The sequence below is a fragment of the Emydura macquarii genome, unplaced genomic scaffold (genome assembly GCF_026122565.2).
Source record: "Emydura macquarii macquarii isolate MOO-44397 ecotype Brisbane River unplaced genomic scaffold, CSIRO-AGI_Emac_v2 contig_968, whole genome shotgun sequence".
Taxonomy (NCBI): domain Eukaryota; kingdom Metazoa; phylum Chordata; order Testudines; family Chelidae; genus Emydura; species Emydura macquarii.
Genome location: NW_027131105.1, coordinates 8543795 through 8560514, shown reverse-complemented (window position 1 = coordinate 8560514; position 16720 = coordinate 8543795). Strand labels below are relative to the sequence as shown.

The 16720-nt window shown below is 42.4% G+C and overlaps 1 protein-coding gene across 3 annotated transcripts in view; it reads left to right on the top strand.

The window, feature by feature from the left end:
- The window catches only part of SUSD3 (sushi domain containing 3), a 42713-nt gene extending 26365 nt beyond the window's left edge, over positions 1-16348 (top strand). For 2 of the 3 annotated variants that reach the window (XM_067544160.1, XM_067544162.1), the window contains exons 4-5: positions 891-1055; positions 15703-16348. In XM_067544160.1, coding sequence (XP_067400261.1) covers positions 891-1055; positions 15703-15919 — 382 coding nt within the window. In that variant the 3' untranslated portion in view covers positions 15920-16348. Of the gene's footprint in view, positions 1-890; positions 1056-3819; positions 3924-15702 lie in introns of all 3 variants that reach the window. The other variant, XM_067544163.1, reaches the window with a different exon arrangement.
- Positions 16349-16720: the final 372 nt, after the last annotated feature.

Genomic DNA, 16720 nt, shown 5'->3' with positions numbered 1-16720 from the left:
ATTCCCACTAAAGTCAATAGGCAGAACTCCCATTTTCTTCAGTAGGAGCAGGATAGCATCCTGAAAGAACAAGGGCTGAGCAATATTAAATCAGCATTGCCAACGCTCTCAATTCTATCACAAGTTTTGTGATAGGTGGTGTTTTCCTTAAAGCCCCAGCTTCTGGAGTCATGTGATGTAAGAATCTCAGGTTTCATTTAAAACCAAGAAAAATGAGTTTCTAACTCTCGAGGTTGTATAGAAAAGCTTTAAAATGTGGTCTGAGTGGTATCCTAAGGGGGTCAGACACCAGAGGGTAGATAAAACAAGCCTCAGACATGTTTTTTTTAATCTCATGAATTCCACACAGGACCCCTCTCTACGTGCCTTTTACTTAGAAGTTAAGCTTTACGGAAATATCTAATGGACCTAGGAATGAAGGCTGGAATGGAGTGGGTTGCTGTCATACCCAAACTGAACGGGCACAGGAAGCACTATATTCCTCAATGGAAAGTCCTCTAGAATGTAATAGGGACTCAACCAATAAGACACTCTGACAATTATTCTAAAAATCTATAGCCCTGAATAAAAATAATTTCTTAGCACTACCCTACATGTTCCATACGGAATTGCCCAGAACCTGATGGGTTTTTTTATAGTAAGTACAAAACTTTAGGTTACATTTTCAAGCATAAGGTTTATCCCTCTCTTGGGTCCCAACTGAAGAAAGCTTCCTTTTTCAGGAAGGCACATCTTTAAATCTGGCCTTAGGTGCATGCTTAAAGTTAAGCATATGCTTTCCTCAAAAGAGATTATTTTAATCTCATATGTTCCTGAATTGGAGGAGCTAAACTCCTGTGCATATGTCTGCCTGCTGTGACTGTAGATTTTAACCGATGCTGTTTTTACAGGGATATGCAGCTGTGGTATCAACTCAGAAGTGAAGAACTGGAAAACATGCAAGCTGCTTATTTTGGTTTTAAAGGCAGAAATAACAACAATAATAAAAAGCTCAGGAATAAACCAGTATTTGATGATGGGACTAACCTGGCATATGACAATGAAGGCTTCTGCAGGTGAGATGATTCAAATGTGGTATGTTGGGTTTCTGAACATGTTTGCCTGAACAGATTTGAGGAAGAGGAGGAGGACTAGGGAAAAGTTGCCTCAGAAGAAAAAAAATGTGGTAAGCATGTTGTCCGGTTATGGGTCATGCCGATCTGCAGCCAAACACAATGAGCTGGTCTGTGGTCATGGTGTTTGCAGGTTGCACTCCAAGCTGCGTGTACTCCATCCTGCAAGATGCTGGCCACTCCTCCGAGGCACTGTGCATTCTGGGAGGGTGCTACACGCCCACTGCTTGCATTAAAATCAGTGGGAGATGAGGGTGCCTGGCACCATGCAGGATTGAGCCCTAAAGCTTTCATGGTATTTGCTGTTTTCTATGGGAATCAATGATGCTACAAAGACAAGATTTTCAGACCGCTTGAAAACCCAGCATGACCATGAGCCCTTATAGCTGCTCTCTGTCCAGTCTTCAGTGACGCTGGATTAGGCCTGGTCTACACGCAATGTTGCACCAAGTTAATTAAAGGTGTTAATTTAAATCTATTTAGTGAAACTGGTGCTGATACACTTATTGGATTAAACCTGGCCTCAGCCTGTGTCAGTACCTTTACAGGCATGAGCAAAGTCGGTATAACCACTTGGAATCTGCTATAAGTCTGTCCATACAGGGCTTGGCACTAGTTCAACTACATTGGTTGAAAAACACACCTTCAGTTAAACCAGGGCAAACCTTATGGCTTCCTGGGCTTTGGGCCGGAGAAGACGCAGTCAACCCCTGCATGTGGCATGCTCCCCTCCCCGACTGTCAGCTTTCCCGGCAGACGTGTGTGGAAGATAGTGCTTCGCTGTGCAGCATTAATTGGTTTCTGATAGGGCAGTGGAGGAATCAAAGCCACGGGTTGTTTAGTGGGTGTCAATTTGGGGGCCAGACTGTCTAGCACCAAAGCCAATAGAACCATTTGGGGAGTGAGATCCCACTCTGTGTGGTTCAAGAGTGTCACAGTCTTGCTCTTTGGGGCAAAGAATATCTTTTTATTGTACGTTGCTTAGCACAGCAGGGGCTCTGGGTGCTACTGCAGGACAAATAGTATCCTATCTATAACCAGGAGTGAAATCCTGGCCCTATTGAAGTCAATGGAAGTTTTGCCCTTGATTTTCAGTAGGGCAACGATTTTACCCAATGTGTCTAAGGGACCATACGAGCTGTCACAAGTATACCATGCAGGCTGAGGGGGTTGATAGGTGGTGTAAATTACACCAGTTTAAACTTATCTCTGAATTTGTCCAGATGTATTACACCGATTTTTACTGGTCTAAATTAAAGAACAGAGACATGTGAAGGAAAATGATAATACCGTGGGTGAGAGTCTAATCTCAGTTTCACTAGTGCCACCCACATAATTCTCTGTCTCATTTCACTGAACTATCCTTTTGCTGTCACTTAGCAATAATGTGCAATAATGTATATTACAGTCTCTGTTTACTGTTAATTCACTGCTCACTTTACACACTTCGCTTATAACAATATCTATGATTTGTAATGGTCACCTGTAGAAAGCAATTTTATACATCTTATAAAACACCTTCTATTCCACAGTGCATCTAGAAATTATATTTAAGTGGTGCATTTAAATGAAAGTCTGACGGCTGTTTAATCAATTTTTAGATTGGGAGGGGTTCAGAAAGATTTCTAAAGCTAGTTACAGTGGTAACTATACTCTAAATCCGCTCTTCTAAAGGATTAAGAGCTAATTTGTCAGTTTGAACAGCTACGTGTGCTGATGTGTTAACAGGGGGTAAAAGCACAATCTGCTCTTAAAATATTTTCAGCTAAAATGTATAAACCAGCAGTTGCTAAATAGAAAGGTTATTGCTCTACTTGAACTTGCCAGAACCTTAGAAATTCTTATCTAAGCCACTATCTGGAGAAGAAACTCTTTCATTCTGTTTGCCAAACACCTTCCTTAACTGAATGTAACAGGGAATATACAGGCCAACTGGACAAGCAAAGGTTCAGATAAAAAGCTTCTCTGAGGTCTGAAAATGAGTTTAATTCATTGAGAGAGCGGAGAGTTTATAAACTAGGCAGAAAAAAACAAAGGTCTGGGGGGACTTAAGACCTTTTCAACCTTTCTACATAGTAAACTTAATGTGCTGAAAGCAAATACTGGAGGCTGTGTCCTACCTTTGTGTGACTGTGAGTGCTGGTTAATCAGGATTCAGATAATCAAGATTCCACTGTATTTCACTGATGCAGAGGCAATGTGCATCCAGCCTGTGTGCACTAGTTATTCAGATATAAGAAACAATCAATTAGACTTCAGCAATTGTATCAAAATATCCAAGTTTGAGCTAAAAATCTGATTGTTGCAAATGTTGCACTTATGTTCAGAAAGATTCTTCTAATCAGAACTGGAAAGCATTTGACTGAGTTTGGGCAGTTATGAACATTACCTGAGACTCTATCCTGGAGTTACTGCAGGGATGAGCATGACCTTTTAACAATGCATACCAAACAAACTTTACTTACAGTGATACATTTATATTCTCGGTTCCATAAAACTCTTATTAAAGCTATAGTTTTCTACAGTTTAATGTTAGTGAATGGATCTGTATGCATTGGATGAGATGTGGGAATTGTCTAATGTATTATGTGGCAAATGAACTGTGAAGATAACAAATTATATGCCAGCTTTCTGTGTCACATTGAAGGTGTATTTGTTGTATAATGAATTAGACAGAGTCACATCTTATTCATCATCCTACACCTAGTTTACTGTTAACAGCCGGACAGTATCGAAGGATGGCTAGATATGTGCAAACGGAAGCTGTCTGATGTGTTATACAATGGGTGAACATCAAAGACACCAAATGAGGTAATAGCTTTCCCCATTGTTTCCTTTCCCTATAGAATACAAGCACACTTGTGCAACTTTCATTTTGGGGTATTTACATCAGTTGCTACAGCCATTCAAGCCAAAGTGCAGGAAATTGCTAAAGCCAGGAATAAAGTGAAAGTAAATCCAACCACAGTCAGTGTTATCTTTTTGGGATCATTGGAGTAATTGACATTATTCCTTCAGAAAACATCCTCTTATTAGGCAACATCTGGCCTTTGATTGTGAATCAGAATTCCCCATTGGTGCCAGTGAGGAATTATGCTTAAAAAACATATGGCTCGTTCTTTGGGTTTTCCCTGCTCTTGTTAATGAGCAAAACCACACAATGCATTGACCCTCAATGGATCACTAGTTGCATTAATTTTCCTCCTCCGGCAGAATGTTTGTGTTGGTTTTTTTTTTTAATGTGAGATAACTAAGGGAAGTGGGTCCCTCTCAGAACTGAACCAGAGAAGGTGAGAGATGAGGCATGTGCTTATCTGAGAGGACAGTACTGGAGCCTTGGAGACTTATACAAGTTTTGTGATAGAATTAACTTTCTTTGAAGAAAAGCATTCCTATCCCAGCAGTTGCTCCTTTGCCTGATACTTAAAGTCTCTTAGGGTATATCTACACAGCAGTTAAGTACCTGTGGCTAGCCCTGGTCAGCTGACTCAGGCTTGCAGGGCTAAGGCTGCGGGGCAGTAAAATTGTTCTGAAGATGCTCAGGCGAGGGTCCCAGAGCCTTGGCTGTAGCCTGACCCCAAACATTTACACAGCAATTTTAGCCCTGCAGCCTGAGTCAGCTGACTTGGGCCAGGCGCAGCCGTTCCATGAGTCTTTTATTCCAGTGTAGACGTGCCCTTTGAGAGACAAGGGTGAGGTAATGTGTTTTATTGGATCAGCTTCTGCTGGCGAAAGAACAAACTTTTGAGCTTACCTAGAGCTCTTCAGGTCTCTCCCGGAACTCCATGTAAGCTCAAAAGCTTGTCTCTTTCACCAACGGAAGTTAGCCTAACAAAACATGTTACTTTATCCACCTTGTCTCTTGAATACAGTGCGACTGACATGGCTACAACACCACCGCAACGAACTTAAAGTATCTGGCGGATGGAAAGCACCTTCTTCAAGACATCTTGCCTACCTCTTGAGTATATCTTTAGGCTATTTCTGACTCTTACGGGAAGAGGGAGCAGTCTTAATTGAAATTTGTTTGAAAGATCGTTTGTTCTGTATTTAGATATTTCCATTTCAGGAATCAAAAAATAGTTTAAGAAGAAAACCCAACATTTATATGCGATAGAACAGACCTTTCTTATGGTTCATGAAATAGCTTAGAGCGAGTCAGTATCAAACAGCTAGCTTTTGTCAGTGAGCTCCCAGTTGTCTCTTATGCTTGGAATAGGAAATCAGTGTGGTGATGGTGTAATGTGGTTTGGCAGCTGCTGACTTTAATGGTGACCTCTGTACATTCTGACCTTGGCTACACATGAGCAAGTCACATTGAAGTGATGGGAGAGATGCAGTCCCAGACCTGAGATCAGAATTTGAACCAGTGTGAGGTGGTGTGTTAGCAATTGCCATCTGTGCCATCCAGCCGCTATTTGGGAGGAAACAACAATGTGGTGGTTACTAATACTTACTTTAATAAAGCCGCACGCCTCTAAGCTCCGTATGGTGGCAACATGACCGGTCTCTTGTAATATCCCAATGGCTGACTAGTGCCTGAATTATTTACAGCCACTTGCTGGGAGGATGTGCCCCATAAACAGGGATTGAAAAGTTTGTTTTCTCGGGATTTGATTCCAAGAGGAAGGAGAGAGGGTTTGTTAATGGTGTATAACATGGAGCACAGTGAAAAGGGAGTTGGGATACCTTACCTTGGATGAAGATATGTGAGAGGAACTGTGGCCCTGGGTGCTGTGGACGGCCGGAAGCAAGGTGAGTGAACCTCTACAGCACCGGAGAGAGGAGTACAAGGTCATCAGTTCAGGAGTCCAATCTAAGGAGAGGAGAGAGGCCCGCACAAACAGCGAAAGGTGCATATACCTGTGTTGCAAAGGCGGTAGCAGTGGTAGCTAGGGCTTGTCTGCACCGGGAAATTGACCAGGTTAACTAGTCTCAGCTCATGGTGGTGTTCTGGAACAGCTATTGCACTTTAAATTCACATCCTACCTTACTCCAGAATAACATCCCTCAGTAGATAAAGCCATTAGACCCACATTCCCCCTTCGGCCACTGCCATGATCCTTACTGGCTGTTTTATATATGCTAGAAAAGTCTGACTCGGCAGGTGTGCCAAGCAGGCTTTGTGCCACACATGGACAGGCACAAGCCTGAATGTTCGCAAAGGGAAGGTTCATAAAAGCTGGACTTCTCCACTGCATGGTGCCGAGGATAGCTGAGATTAAAGTGAGTGCTTGTGAGCGATCATATTGAAGTAATGGGAACCAAAAGGAAAAACAAAACCGCTTCCCTCCACCCAAGCATAGCTGTATGTCCGCCTATAAAGAAGCAGTCAATTACAGATGTTGTTCAGCTGAGTACAAACTAGAGGTGGAACAAGGCAAATTATTTTGGCCTTAGATTCACAGCCTGTAGGAATAGGGAGAAGTTTCCTTGGCTCATTTGTGGTTGCCAAACTGCACCAACACCCCTGCTTCACCCCTTTTAAATTATTCCAGATGTTCTTCTAGGGATTCAAGGGGAATCAGCTAATGAACATGCATAACTTGGCAATTATGATAGAAAACTACCTACAGTAGCTCGGGTACAAGGTAAACCATCCTCCCTGTGCATGTGAAAGTATTCAGTAAACTCAGGACACCCCACTGTGTGTGCCTCACTGCAACCAAACCAGGAGCGTGCCGGCCACCAACCCCGCTCTTGGAAAAACTGGTAGAAGTAGGAGAACCTGAAAGAGCTGGGAATTCAGTTTTGCATAAAAGTCCAGATTATGCTATGAAATATCCAGCCTAAGGAAGGCTCCATTTCCCTCAATTTCATCACATGCCACCTCATTTTATCTCCTGGGATAGGCCCTTCCTTGACAAGGAAAGAGCTGTGACTTTGACTGATGAGACCTGGTGGCCTGCTATCCCCCTATCCAGGGATTATTGAAGATAGCAGCAGACCAGCTGCCTTCTACCACCGATCAGCAACATATCCGCTGTCTCTCTCATTCAGGCTTGAGGAGACAAGCCCAGATGACTTCTGCTCACCTGTTTGGGTTAGGCTCAGCTAAGCAGGCCACCAGAAGAAATGTCATGTGACAAAATACAGTCCGCCCAGTGCAGCAATGCACCCCAAGAAGCTGCAATTAAATCCGATGGATTTTTTTCTAACATGGAAACTTTTGGAGGAAATGCTGCAATTGTGCAGAAACATTGACAACCACCCCAAAACAGGAGATTTGGAGTATTTGGTGTTTGAGGTGGATTATTTTTTACAGCTCTCCTGCTCATTTTAAGATGTACTGTTGTCACCAGTTTGCTGAACTGACTGCAGGAGTGAGTTGAGTGAGATGGAAAAGCCCAGGTCTCCGAGTATGCTTGAAAGTCCTCCTTTTAGACACCAACTGCAGCTGGTACCTATTACCAAGCCAAAAATCTCTGCAGCTGAGTAACAGATTGGTGTACACCCCCAGAAGTTATTTTTAGTGCTTGTTTCTGAAAGATCGTGAAATTCTGCCCGGCGTCCTTTCCAACTACAGAGTGTCAGTCATTATGCATTATCATGTAGTAAGCAAAAAGCAGATAAGCAATATCCAATAAAAAGATGTCCAAGAGAAATGACTGCAGAAAAACAAGACGTGCTTGGGAATTTGAAGCAACTGTGTAATAAGTGATGAAGCAAAATCAGTGAAATGAGCTCCCAACATTTGCCTATGCAGAAATCTCAGCTGTGCTCTCTTTTCCTCTTACATACAGTGTCTGTAAAAGGGCTGGGTTCTCCATTGCCCTGTGCCTTGTGTAAAGGGTTGGAGGAAGGCCCATGTTTGGGCCAGGAAATTAGAAAGCTAAAGGACAGAATGCTAAGGTAAAGGGCAGCATGGTTGAGAGATCCTTATGGAAGCAGGAAAGAATGGTGCTGATTTACACCAGTGAGAGAAGAGAAAGCACGGGAAAAAAATAAGCAACGTATAAAGAAAGACACAAAATGAGGCCAAAAACTCAACAGCAGAAGGCTATCAAGATGGAAGATATATCAATGGAAAGATCAAATGGGGCAAAATGTTCTACATTCAGTAGCAATTTATGGCCAGCCTGCAAGAGATCCACCAATGCCAGGAAGTGATGCTGGCATTAATATTGTATCTGTGTTTTCATTACTACACTCCCTTGCTTACAGGATAACGATAGGGTTGCCACAGGTATGGCTGAAGGGGCCATTGCATTCTTAGGGTCTGATCCTGTTTCTATTGAATTAGAGATAGATCCTTGGCCCAAGCTAAATCCCCTTTATGCTGCTCTAAAGGGATAGCTGGAGATTCCCCAAATGTAAAGGAAGCCTGGCTTAGCATCCCTCCACAGCGGTGGTATATCAGGCATTGGGGCGTGGTCTGAATGCAGTGGCTCTAAGTTCTGCCAGGGGCTGAAGCAGCCTCCATTTGTCCCCACGATGGGTGAACAGAACGAGGTCATGCTGCCACCTCTGCCCTCCCCCGCCTCAGCTCACCTGCGAATGCAGGTCCCTGTGCAGAATCGGGCCCCCCGTCTCAGACGCCGCATTTAGAGAAAATGATCATTTGATCTGAAATGTCTCTGCATGCTGAATTCCAAGGTGGCTTGTTTGGGGGAATCTGAAGGAGTCCAGCCATTTTTTCCAGTTCTCTGAAAATAAAAAAAACCCTCCAGAGATTTTTCACATGAACAGGCTTGTCCAAGTGTTGTTTTGCATTCAGATAATACAGTGGCGATTTTACACCCACAAAAGCTGAAAACAATTATGAACAAAATCTGCGGGGAGGAAGAATTTAATCAGGAAAAATGTGAATGATGATTGGGGATCATTTAAAAATACCTTACTAGATGCACAGAAAGCCACAATCTCACAATTGAGGAAGAAGGACATAGATTTTTTTTTTTTTTTTTTTTTTTAAAGAAGTATCTGGTTTTTAGGGGAAGTGAAGGCAGCTCTAAAAAATAAAATAATATAATAAATGAAAGAGAAGGGAAATTGATACTAATAAACATAAATCAGTAGATAGGAGCTGTAGAAATGTGGTAAGGGAAGCCAAGGGACACTAGGAGAAATCTATGGCCAGCTTAGTTAAGAATAATAAGGAGGATTTTTAAAAATGTATTAGGAATAAAAAGAATGCTGACAATGACATTGGTCCATTACCAGGTGGAAAGGGTAGAATTATCAATAATAATGCAAAGAAGGCAGAAGTGTTCAATAAATATTTCTGTTCTGTATTTGGGGAAAAAAGAGCTGATATAACTATATGATGAGATTATAACGCTTTCTATTCCATTAGTATCTCTGGAAGATGTTAAAACAGAAGCTTCTAAAGTTAGACATTTTTTTAAATCAGCAGGTCCAGATAACTTCCATCCAAGAATTTTAAAAGAGCTGGCCGAGAAGCTTACTGGACCATTAATTCTGATTTTCAATAAATCTTGGAACACTGGGGAAGGTCTGGAAGAAACCTAACGTTGTGCCAGTTTTTAAAAAGGATAAATGGGATGACCTGGGTAATTATAGGCCTGTTTACCTGACATTGATCCTGGGCAAGATAATGGAGCGGCTGATATTGGACTCGATTAATAAAGGACTGAAGAAGATTATAATTTAATTAATGCAAATCAAGATGGGTTTATGGAAAATAGATCCCATCAAACTAATTTGATATCTTTTTTTGATGAGATTGCAAGTTTGGTTGATAAAGATGATAGTGTTGACATAATATACTTAGACTTCTCTAAGACGTTGGTAGTGCACTACATTTTGATTTTAAAAAAACCTAGAGCCGTATAAAATGAACATGGCCCATACAACATGGATTAAAAACTGATTAATTGATGGGTGTCATAATGTAACTGTAAACAGGGAGTCACCATCAAGCAGAATATTTCCAGTGTAGTCCCACAGGGGTCGGTTGTTGGGCCTTTGCTATTTAACAATTTTATCTATTACCTGGAAGAAAAGATAAAATCATCACAGATAAAATTTGCAGATGACACAAAAATTGGGAAAGTGGTAAATAATGAACGGGACAGATCTCCAAGTCAGCGAGCTGTAAATTGCCTGGTAACTAGGTGCAAGCAAACAATATGCCTTTCAGTGTGGCTAAATGTAAAAGTTATACAGCTGGGAACAAAGAATCTAGGGGCCATTCTTACAGGGTGGGGGACTCTATCCTGGGAAGCAGTGACTCTGAAAAAGATGCAGGGGGCATGGTGGATAATCATCTGAACGTGAGTTCCTAGTGTGATGCTGTGGTCGAAAGACCTGATGTGATCCTGGAAGAAACAGGGGAATCTTGAGTAGGAATAGAGAGGTTATTTTACCTCTGTATTTGGCACTGGTTCAATTGCTGCTGGAATCCTGTGTCCAGTTTCAGTTCCCACAGTTCAAAAAGGGTGTTGATAAACTGGTGGAGAGCGTTCATAGAAGAACCATGAGACCAATTAAAGGATTAGAAAACATGCCTTGTAAGGATAGACTCAAGGAGCTCAATCTATTTAGTTTAACTAAAAGAAGGTTATGGGGTGATTTGATTCCAGTCTCTAAGTAACTACACGGGGAGCAAACATTTAATAATGGACTCTTCAGTCTAGCAGAGGAAAGCACAACATGATCCAATGGCTGGAAATTGAAGCTAGACAAATTCAGATTGGAAATATGGTGTACATTTTTAACAGTGAGACTAATTAACCATTGGAACAATTTACCAAGAGTTGTGGTGGATTCTCCATCCCTGACGATTTTTTAAATCAAGATTGGATGGTTTCTCTAAAAGATCCGCTCTAGGAATTATTTTGGGGAAGTTCTATGGATTGTGTTATACCAGAGATCAGACTGGATGATCACAACGGTCCCTTCTGGCCTCAGAATCTATGAAGGCCAGGACGTTCCAAGTTAGGGTTCCCATAGCACTCAGAACATGGCCACATTTCACTTCTACTAAGCATAAAGGTCGGCCTCAGAGGGCTAGGTCCTGCAAATCCTTAGTCACCTCTAAAGTGGTGATGCAGCTGCTAGATGCCATTTGCACAATGCTGGGACCACTGGATTCACGTACACGCAGGTTACTTGTCTACCCACAGCCTCCCTCTCCTGCCTAGTTGCAAGGCAGCACTTTAGTGGCACGGAGGCCATTGTACTGACTGTCAGTATGGCTGCCTGAGGATTGGGCGTGATGCTAATAAAACAGAGCTAGGAAGCGAAGGGGGTGCAAGATCTACAGCCAGTAACTGGCTGGGGAGTGCAGGGGTGGCTTTCTTGGCACAAATCACTCCAAAGAGAAGAATGAGGAGGCAGGCTTATGTCCCCTCCTCTCTTCATTACCATCCTATAGACTTGACCAGGAACACAGGGGAAGCAGGCTGCAGCATCCCAGCCAGTGCTCCTCGCGTGGGGGTGATATTGTTCTGCACCACACCCAATGTGGCTCAGGGTTAAATCCCACAGTATGGCCCCAAATGGGCACTTCAGATCAATCCTATGCAGTCCTTGGGATGACTGGGCAAAGGGGCATGTGATTTTTAGCTCAAACACAAGAATGCCCCAAAATATATACTACTCTTTTCTCCTCTCCACTTCCATCCCCTAGTGTGGCTATGCCTTCAGAGAGAGGCATGTGCTCATCAGGATTTGACCAGGGCCCTAGAAATCAGGGTGTGCAGAGTTCTAGTCATAGCTTTGACAATGACACCCTCTGTGATCGTGGGCAACTCATTTACCCTTCCTGCCTCAGTTTTCCAGCTGTCAAAGGGAGATGATAACATTCCCTACCTTACAAATAACAATGGTAAAGCATTCACCACGTGAAAAGTGCTAGATATGTATTTGCTAAATTATATTAATTTTTCCCTTGCCTTAATATACTGTTGCAACTAACGCTGTGTGCACATGCGCATGTGTGTGTATTTCATAAAAGGTTCCATTATTGTTTTCATAATGGCTCCATTATTCCCAATGCGAAGTCACCTGACATAAAACAAGAGGAAAGTTCCACCCACGCCCATTAGAAATCACTTTTCAAAGTCGTTTCCAAGAACAGACAGGAAATACAAAATGTGCTTATGATGTCCGACTGGGCTGGAGTTCTCGCATTGCAAGGAAGGCCTATTAGCATTCTCATCCCCTCCGGCTAGGAACAATTCTCAATTCACACAAAGGAGAATTCATTCAATTAATCTAAAATCCATTGAGGCACTGTTCTGTATGTTACTCTTTTCTACTGGTAAAGGCTGTGTCTATGTTTCTCCCCTTCTAGTTATGCCAGCCCCATTGACTGCACTGCAAAGTTGCCTCTGTGCTACTGAGAGAACTGTATAGTCTTGTTTTCTAATATTGTTCAGGAGCGTAGGCCAGGCTGCCTTTTTATTTTATGTTATAACAGAAATAGATTTGAGACGAGAATGCAAAAAACCAGGCAAATAAACCCTCTGCAACTGTCCTTTCCAAATGTAAAGTCAAACATGGCCATGCGAGAACATCAGCATCACCAACATTGATGGACGTGTCTGCAGTTCTTTTCAAGTAAGCACTAAGATGAGTGAGTGTTTATGAGCCCAAATCACTCGCTAAAAGCATGTCTATGCTGCAATTCGAAACACGCGGCTGGCCCGTGCCAGCTGACTTGGGCTCATGGAGCTTGAGCTAAGGGGCTGTTTAATTGCAGTGTAGACATTCAGGCTGGGGCCCAGGCTTAGGATGGAGCCTGGGCTCAAGGACATTGCGATGTGGGAGGGTCCCAGAGCTTGAGCCAAGCCAGAATATCTACACCGCAATTAAATGGCCGCTTAGCCTGGGTCTTGCAAACTCAAGTCAGCTGGCATGGGCCACATGGGTATCTAATTGCAGTGTAGACATACTCTAAGAGGCTTTGGAATGTTCCAGCTGGAAACTGGCGTGAAGGAGTGTTACAGGACAAAAAGGGGCAGACAATGGAGGGAGCATCTGAAAACAAAAGTACAAACTGAAACACATGTTTCATAGATCAGTATAAATTCACAGCAACCACCTCCGCCTGATGCACATGCATGTAACTCCTGTTAACGCTGGGCCTGGTTCTGCAGTGTCTGCTCAGTCCTTACTCAGACAACATGCCCACTGACTTCACTGAACCCACTCACTTTTACAGTGACTGCAGGATTTAGTCCAACACACTAATCACGTTTTTCCTTCAGGACATGTACATTTGGTTTTGAACATGAGTAGGACACCCCTAGTGAGACAGTGGCTAATGCTCATGTATTTGGTTGCAGGCCACTTTTCCTCCCAAAGCATCTGCTAGTGGAGAATGACTACATCATCATGTAGGGCCAATTCCTAGTCTGGTTGAAGTCAGTGGGAGTTTGCTACTGAGTGCAATAGGACTAGGCCTGGTCCCATGTAGAATAATCAGGTGTGCACAATGATGATCTAACTACAGCCTTCAGGGGAATGTTTTAAAATCACAGGGCTGTAGTGGTGCAGCTCCCAGTGACCCCCACCTGTTAATCCCTACACAAAACTTTGTAGAATAGCTTCACAATGGGATCAATTATATCAGCTGCAAAAATAAGCTCAACACTCAATGCTCAAAGATAGCTTGTTTTGAAAGCACTCAGCTGCTGAATTAACATGGGCCTTTGACAGTGGCCTTGTAAATGCAAGCACTCCACACTCCATGCAACAACTAGCAGACAAAGGTACATTTACAGAGTTCATCTTCCCCCACCCCAACCTCTGTTGTTCTCTTCCTTCTCCCTCTGGCCTTTCTCCTCCTCCTCTATACTTGCTGTTTTGATGTGATTGTTTTCCCTTGTAACTACTGGCTATCACCTCAAGAACACTGTGTTGAGTTGCTGGCACTAAAAAAAGCATATGCCCTTGGCAACATATGGTGTCCAGTTGTGATGCTGCCAGTAACTGCTTCCTTTTTTCACGGGCATGTTGCAGTCTGAGTTTTCTTTCAGTCTGCAGCACTGGTGTCTATAAGTAAAACTGGCAATGGTAATCTCACGTTCTTTCCCTGGCAGTGGATTTCTAGCACTTGATTAGAAAGTCTTTCCAATTTTATGGTCTACATCTGCCTGCAGCAGCAGTGTTTTCATATTTTTGTTGCACCTCGCTTTTGCATGGGTAAATAATCTGCATGCTATCGCCCTACTTCCTGCCCAGGGAACGCTTGTTTCCTCTTCTGATACACAACATTAATTCAGCGGAAGGGCGGTGGTGCGTCAGAGCAACAGCTCCATCTCTGAGGTACTGCAGAGACGTTTTCTGAACTGCTGGCTGTGGTTTACAGGCGGCGAAGGGAAGTCACAGATGCTTGAAAATCAGATTGAAATCTTTCATGTCAATAAACAGAACCTTTTTGCCATTTACCTATGTTTGGTTGGGAAAAAAATATGCTGCAAAATAACTTCTGCCTTTCAAGGGTGCATGGGGAGATAGAATTTACAATGGGTACTTAGCCCCCTGGTACAAGGGAACCCATGCAGAGGTAGGGCAAAAGGGTCGGGTCTTCTCCTGTGCTGAGGGAACCCTATGAGGTTCAACTCCCGCTGCCTGCACAGTAGGGGGGGATGCAGTCTCTTTGGCACCATTCCTAGCCACAAGCTTCATAAAAGCCCTTCTGCACCAGGAAGGAGCTTGATGATGTTTTCGAGACAGGGTGAGAGCTAGAGGTTAGTGAAGTGGGGAAAGCTGCTGTGCCCCACATCAGTCTCCTGCCCAGCCCATGGGCCAGGTATCCAAGCAGGTGTCCTAGCAGGAGCTGATGCTGGCAATATTAATTGCAGGGGGTCTTTCGTGGCTGCTACTGAACAGCCACAAGGAGACTCAGGTTACATGGATTTGTGTGCAAGCAGAGAGAGGGCCTTAGGGTTTGTCTGCACCTGAAAGTTGTACAACCCTACCCCCCTCCATGTAGATACAGTTATATCAGCGTAAATGTGCTGATATAGCTTATTCCCATAGGGGAAAGGGGGAATAAACTATATCAGTGTGAGGCACCTTTACACCAGTATAATGGCATCCACACTGGGGCTTGGATCAGCCTAAGGATATCATTAAAGATTCACACCCCCTTACTGAAATAGTTAGACTGGTACAACTTCCAAGTGTAGACCGGGCCCCATTCTCATTTACCTAAGGTCCCTTTATGCAGCTCTGTGAGAGTAAAGGGCTGATGCATGAGTGTAACTGTCATTTATGCCCATTTTAAGGCTACTTCATGCTTCCAGAACAGTGTAAAGGAACCTGAGGGTATATGAGACTCAATCCCATAGTGCAGGCAACTGCTGTGAGTTGCCAGTAGGGCAGTTAGCAAAACTCCTACAAAATTAAAAATAGTATCATATCCCTTCCCCTGTTACACCAGCATATACTGTCTTCAAACTGTGCCTCCTTCACAATTATGCAACTCTCCCAGCTTCAGCTGAGACACAATTATATGCCCTCTTGCTGCCCACTGTTTTAATGCTAGAGAAAGCAGTCTGTATATTAGAGCACATATTGTTTGGTAAATGCTTGATGTGTAAATAAAATGGAATTGAACGTTCTGATTTGGCTAAAGCAAGTGAAACTCAAATAACTTTCGCCTTCTTGCTTGCAGATTCCACCAAGAATGGACTAGGGATATCGCAGCTTCTGCATGTTGCAGAGAAAATGATTGTCAGTCCAAGTTAAACACAAGCCATAGTACATCTACTAAACAATTACTGCCGGGACATAACGTTCCAATACATACAGTGAGTGCCATACATGTTGTTGAGGTCTATGGACATGATAAGGATATTTATAAGAAATCCATCTCTTGTATACCTGGATAGTCAATGTCAGAAAAAAATGATTTGCTCTTTTGGACCAAAATGAAATACGCTTAGAAATATGTGCCTTAAAGACTGTGTAGAAAACTACTTAATTATTCTTATGAATCTGAACATTTTATACATGAAGATTATTTAAAAATGCTTCCAGATTTAATCTAAATAAAATAATGAATGTTGATGCTTACAGTAAATAGCCATTCTCTGCAACGTGCTATATATCATGGCAAGAATATAATATTCTCCTGTACATACTATAAAGAGAAATGGTAACCATTTGTATATTTGCTTCATGTAAAGTCACTGAAAACTACACATTCACATGGCTGCAAACTTCTTTTAACCTGTGTTCTTTTTTAAACATGTCAGAAAAAACAACATATTTTTGCACACTGGAATGTGAATTACAATAAAGATTTCTTTTTAATGAAAGAGCATTGTCATTTTATTTGAGAACGGCATTACTAGTTAATTCATCCATTCTATGTATATGCAGGACCTCATTGTTCAAATCACCATATACATTTCCTTTTCTTTTTTTCCAGTTTGGAATAATTAGAGAACTGTTCTGGCTCTTATTTTGTAGTTACAATATAGTTGTTTTCCATGTTCAAGTAGAGTTCTTATTTGTTCTTTCATCAGATAAATAATAGGAATTGTTGCATTTTCCAGCCCATATAAAATATGATTGTAAGACAAGCCCCAACAATAGACTTAATTGAGTGACCGCATTATGATAAACTCAGACGTTTCACTATGTCCTTTTCTTTCACTAATTTTGAAAGGCTTTTAGTCATTTTCACC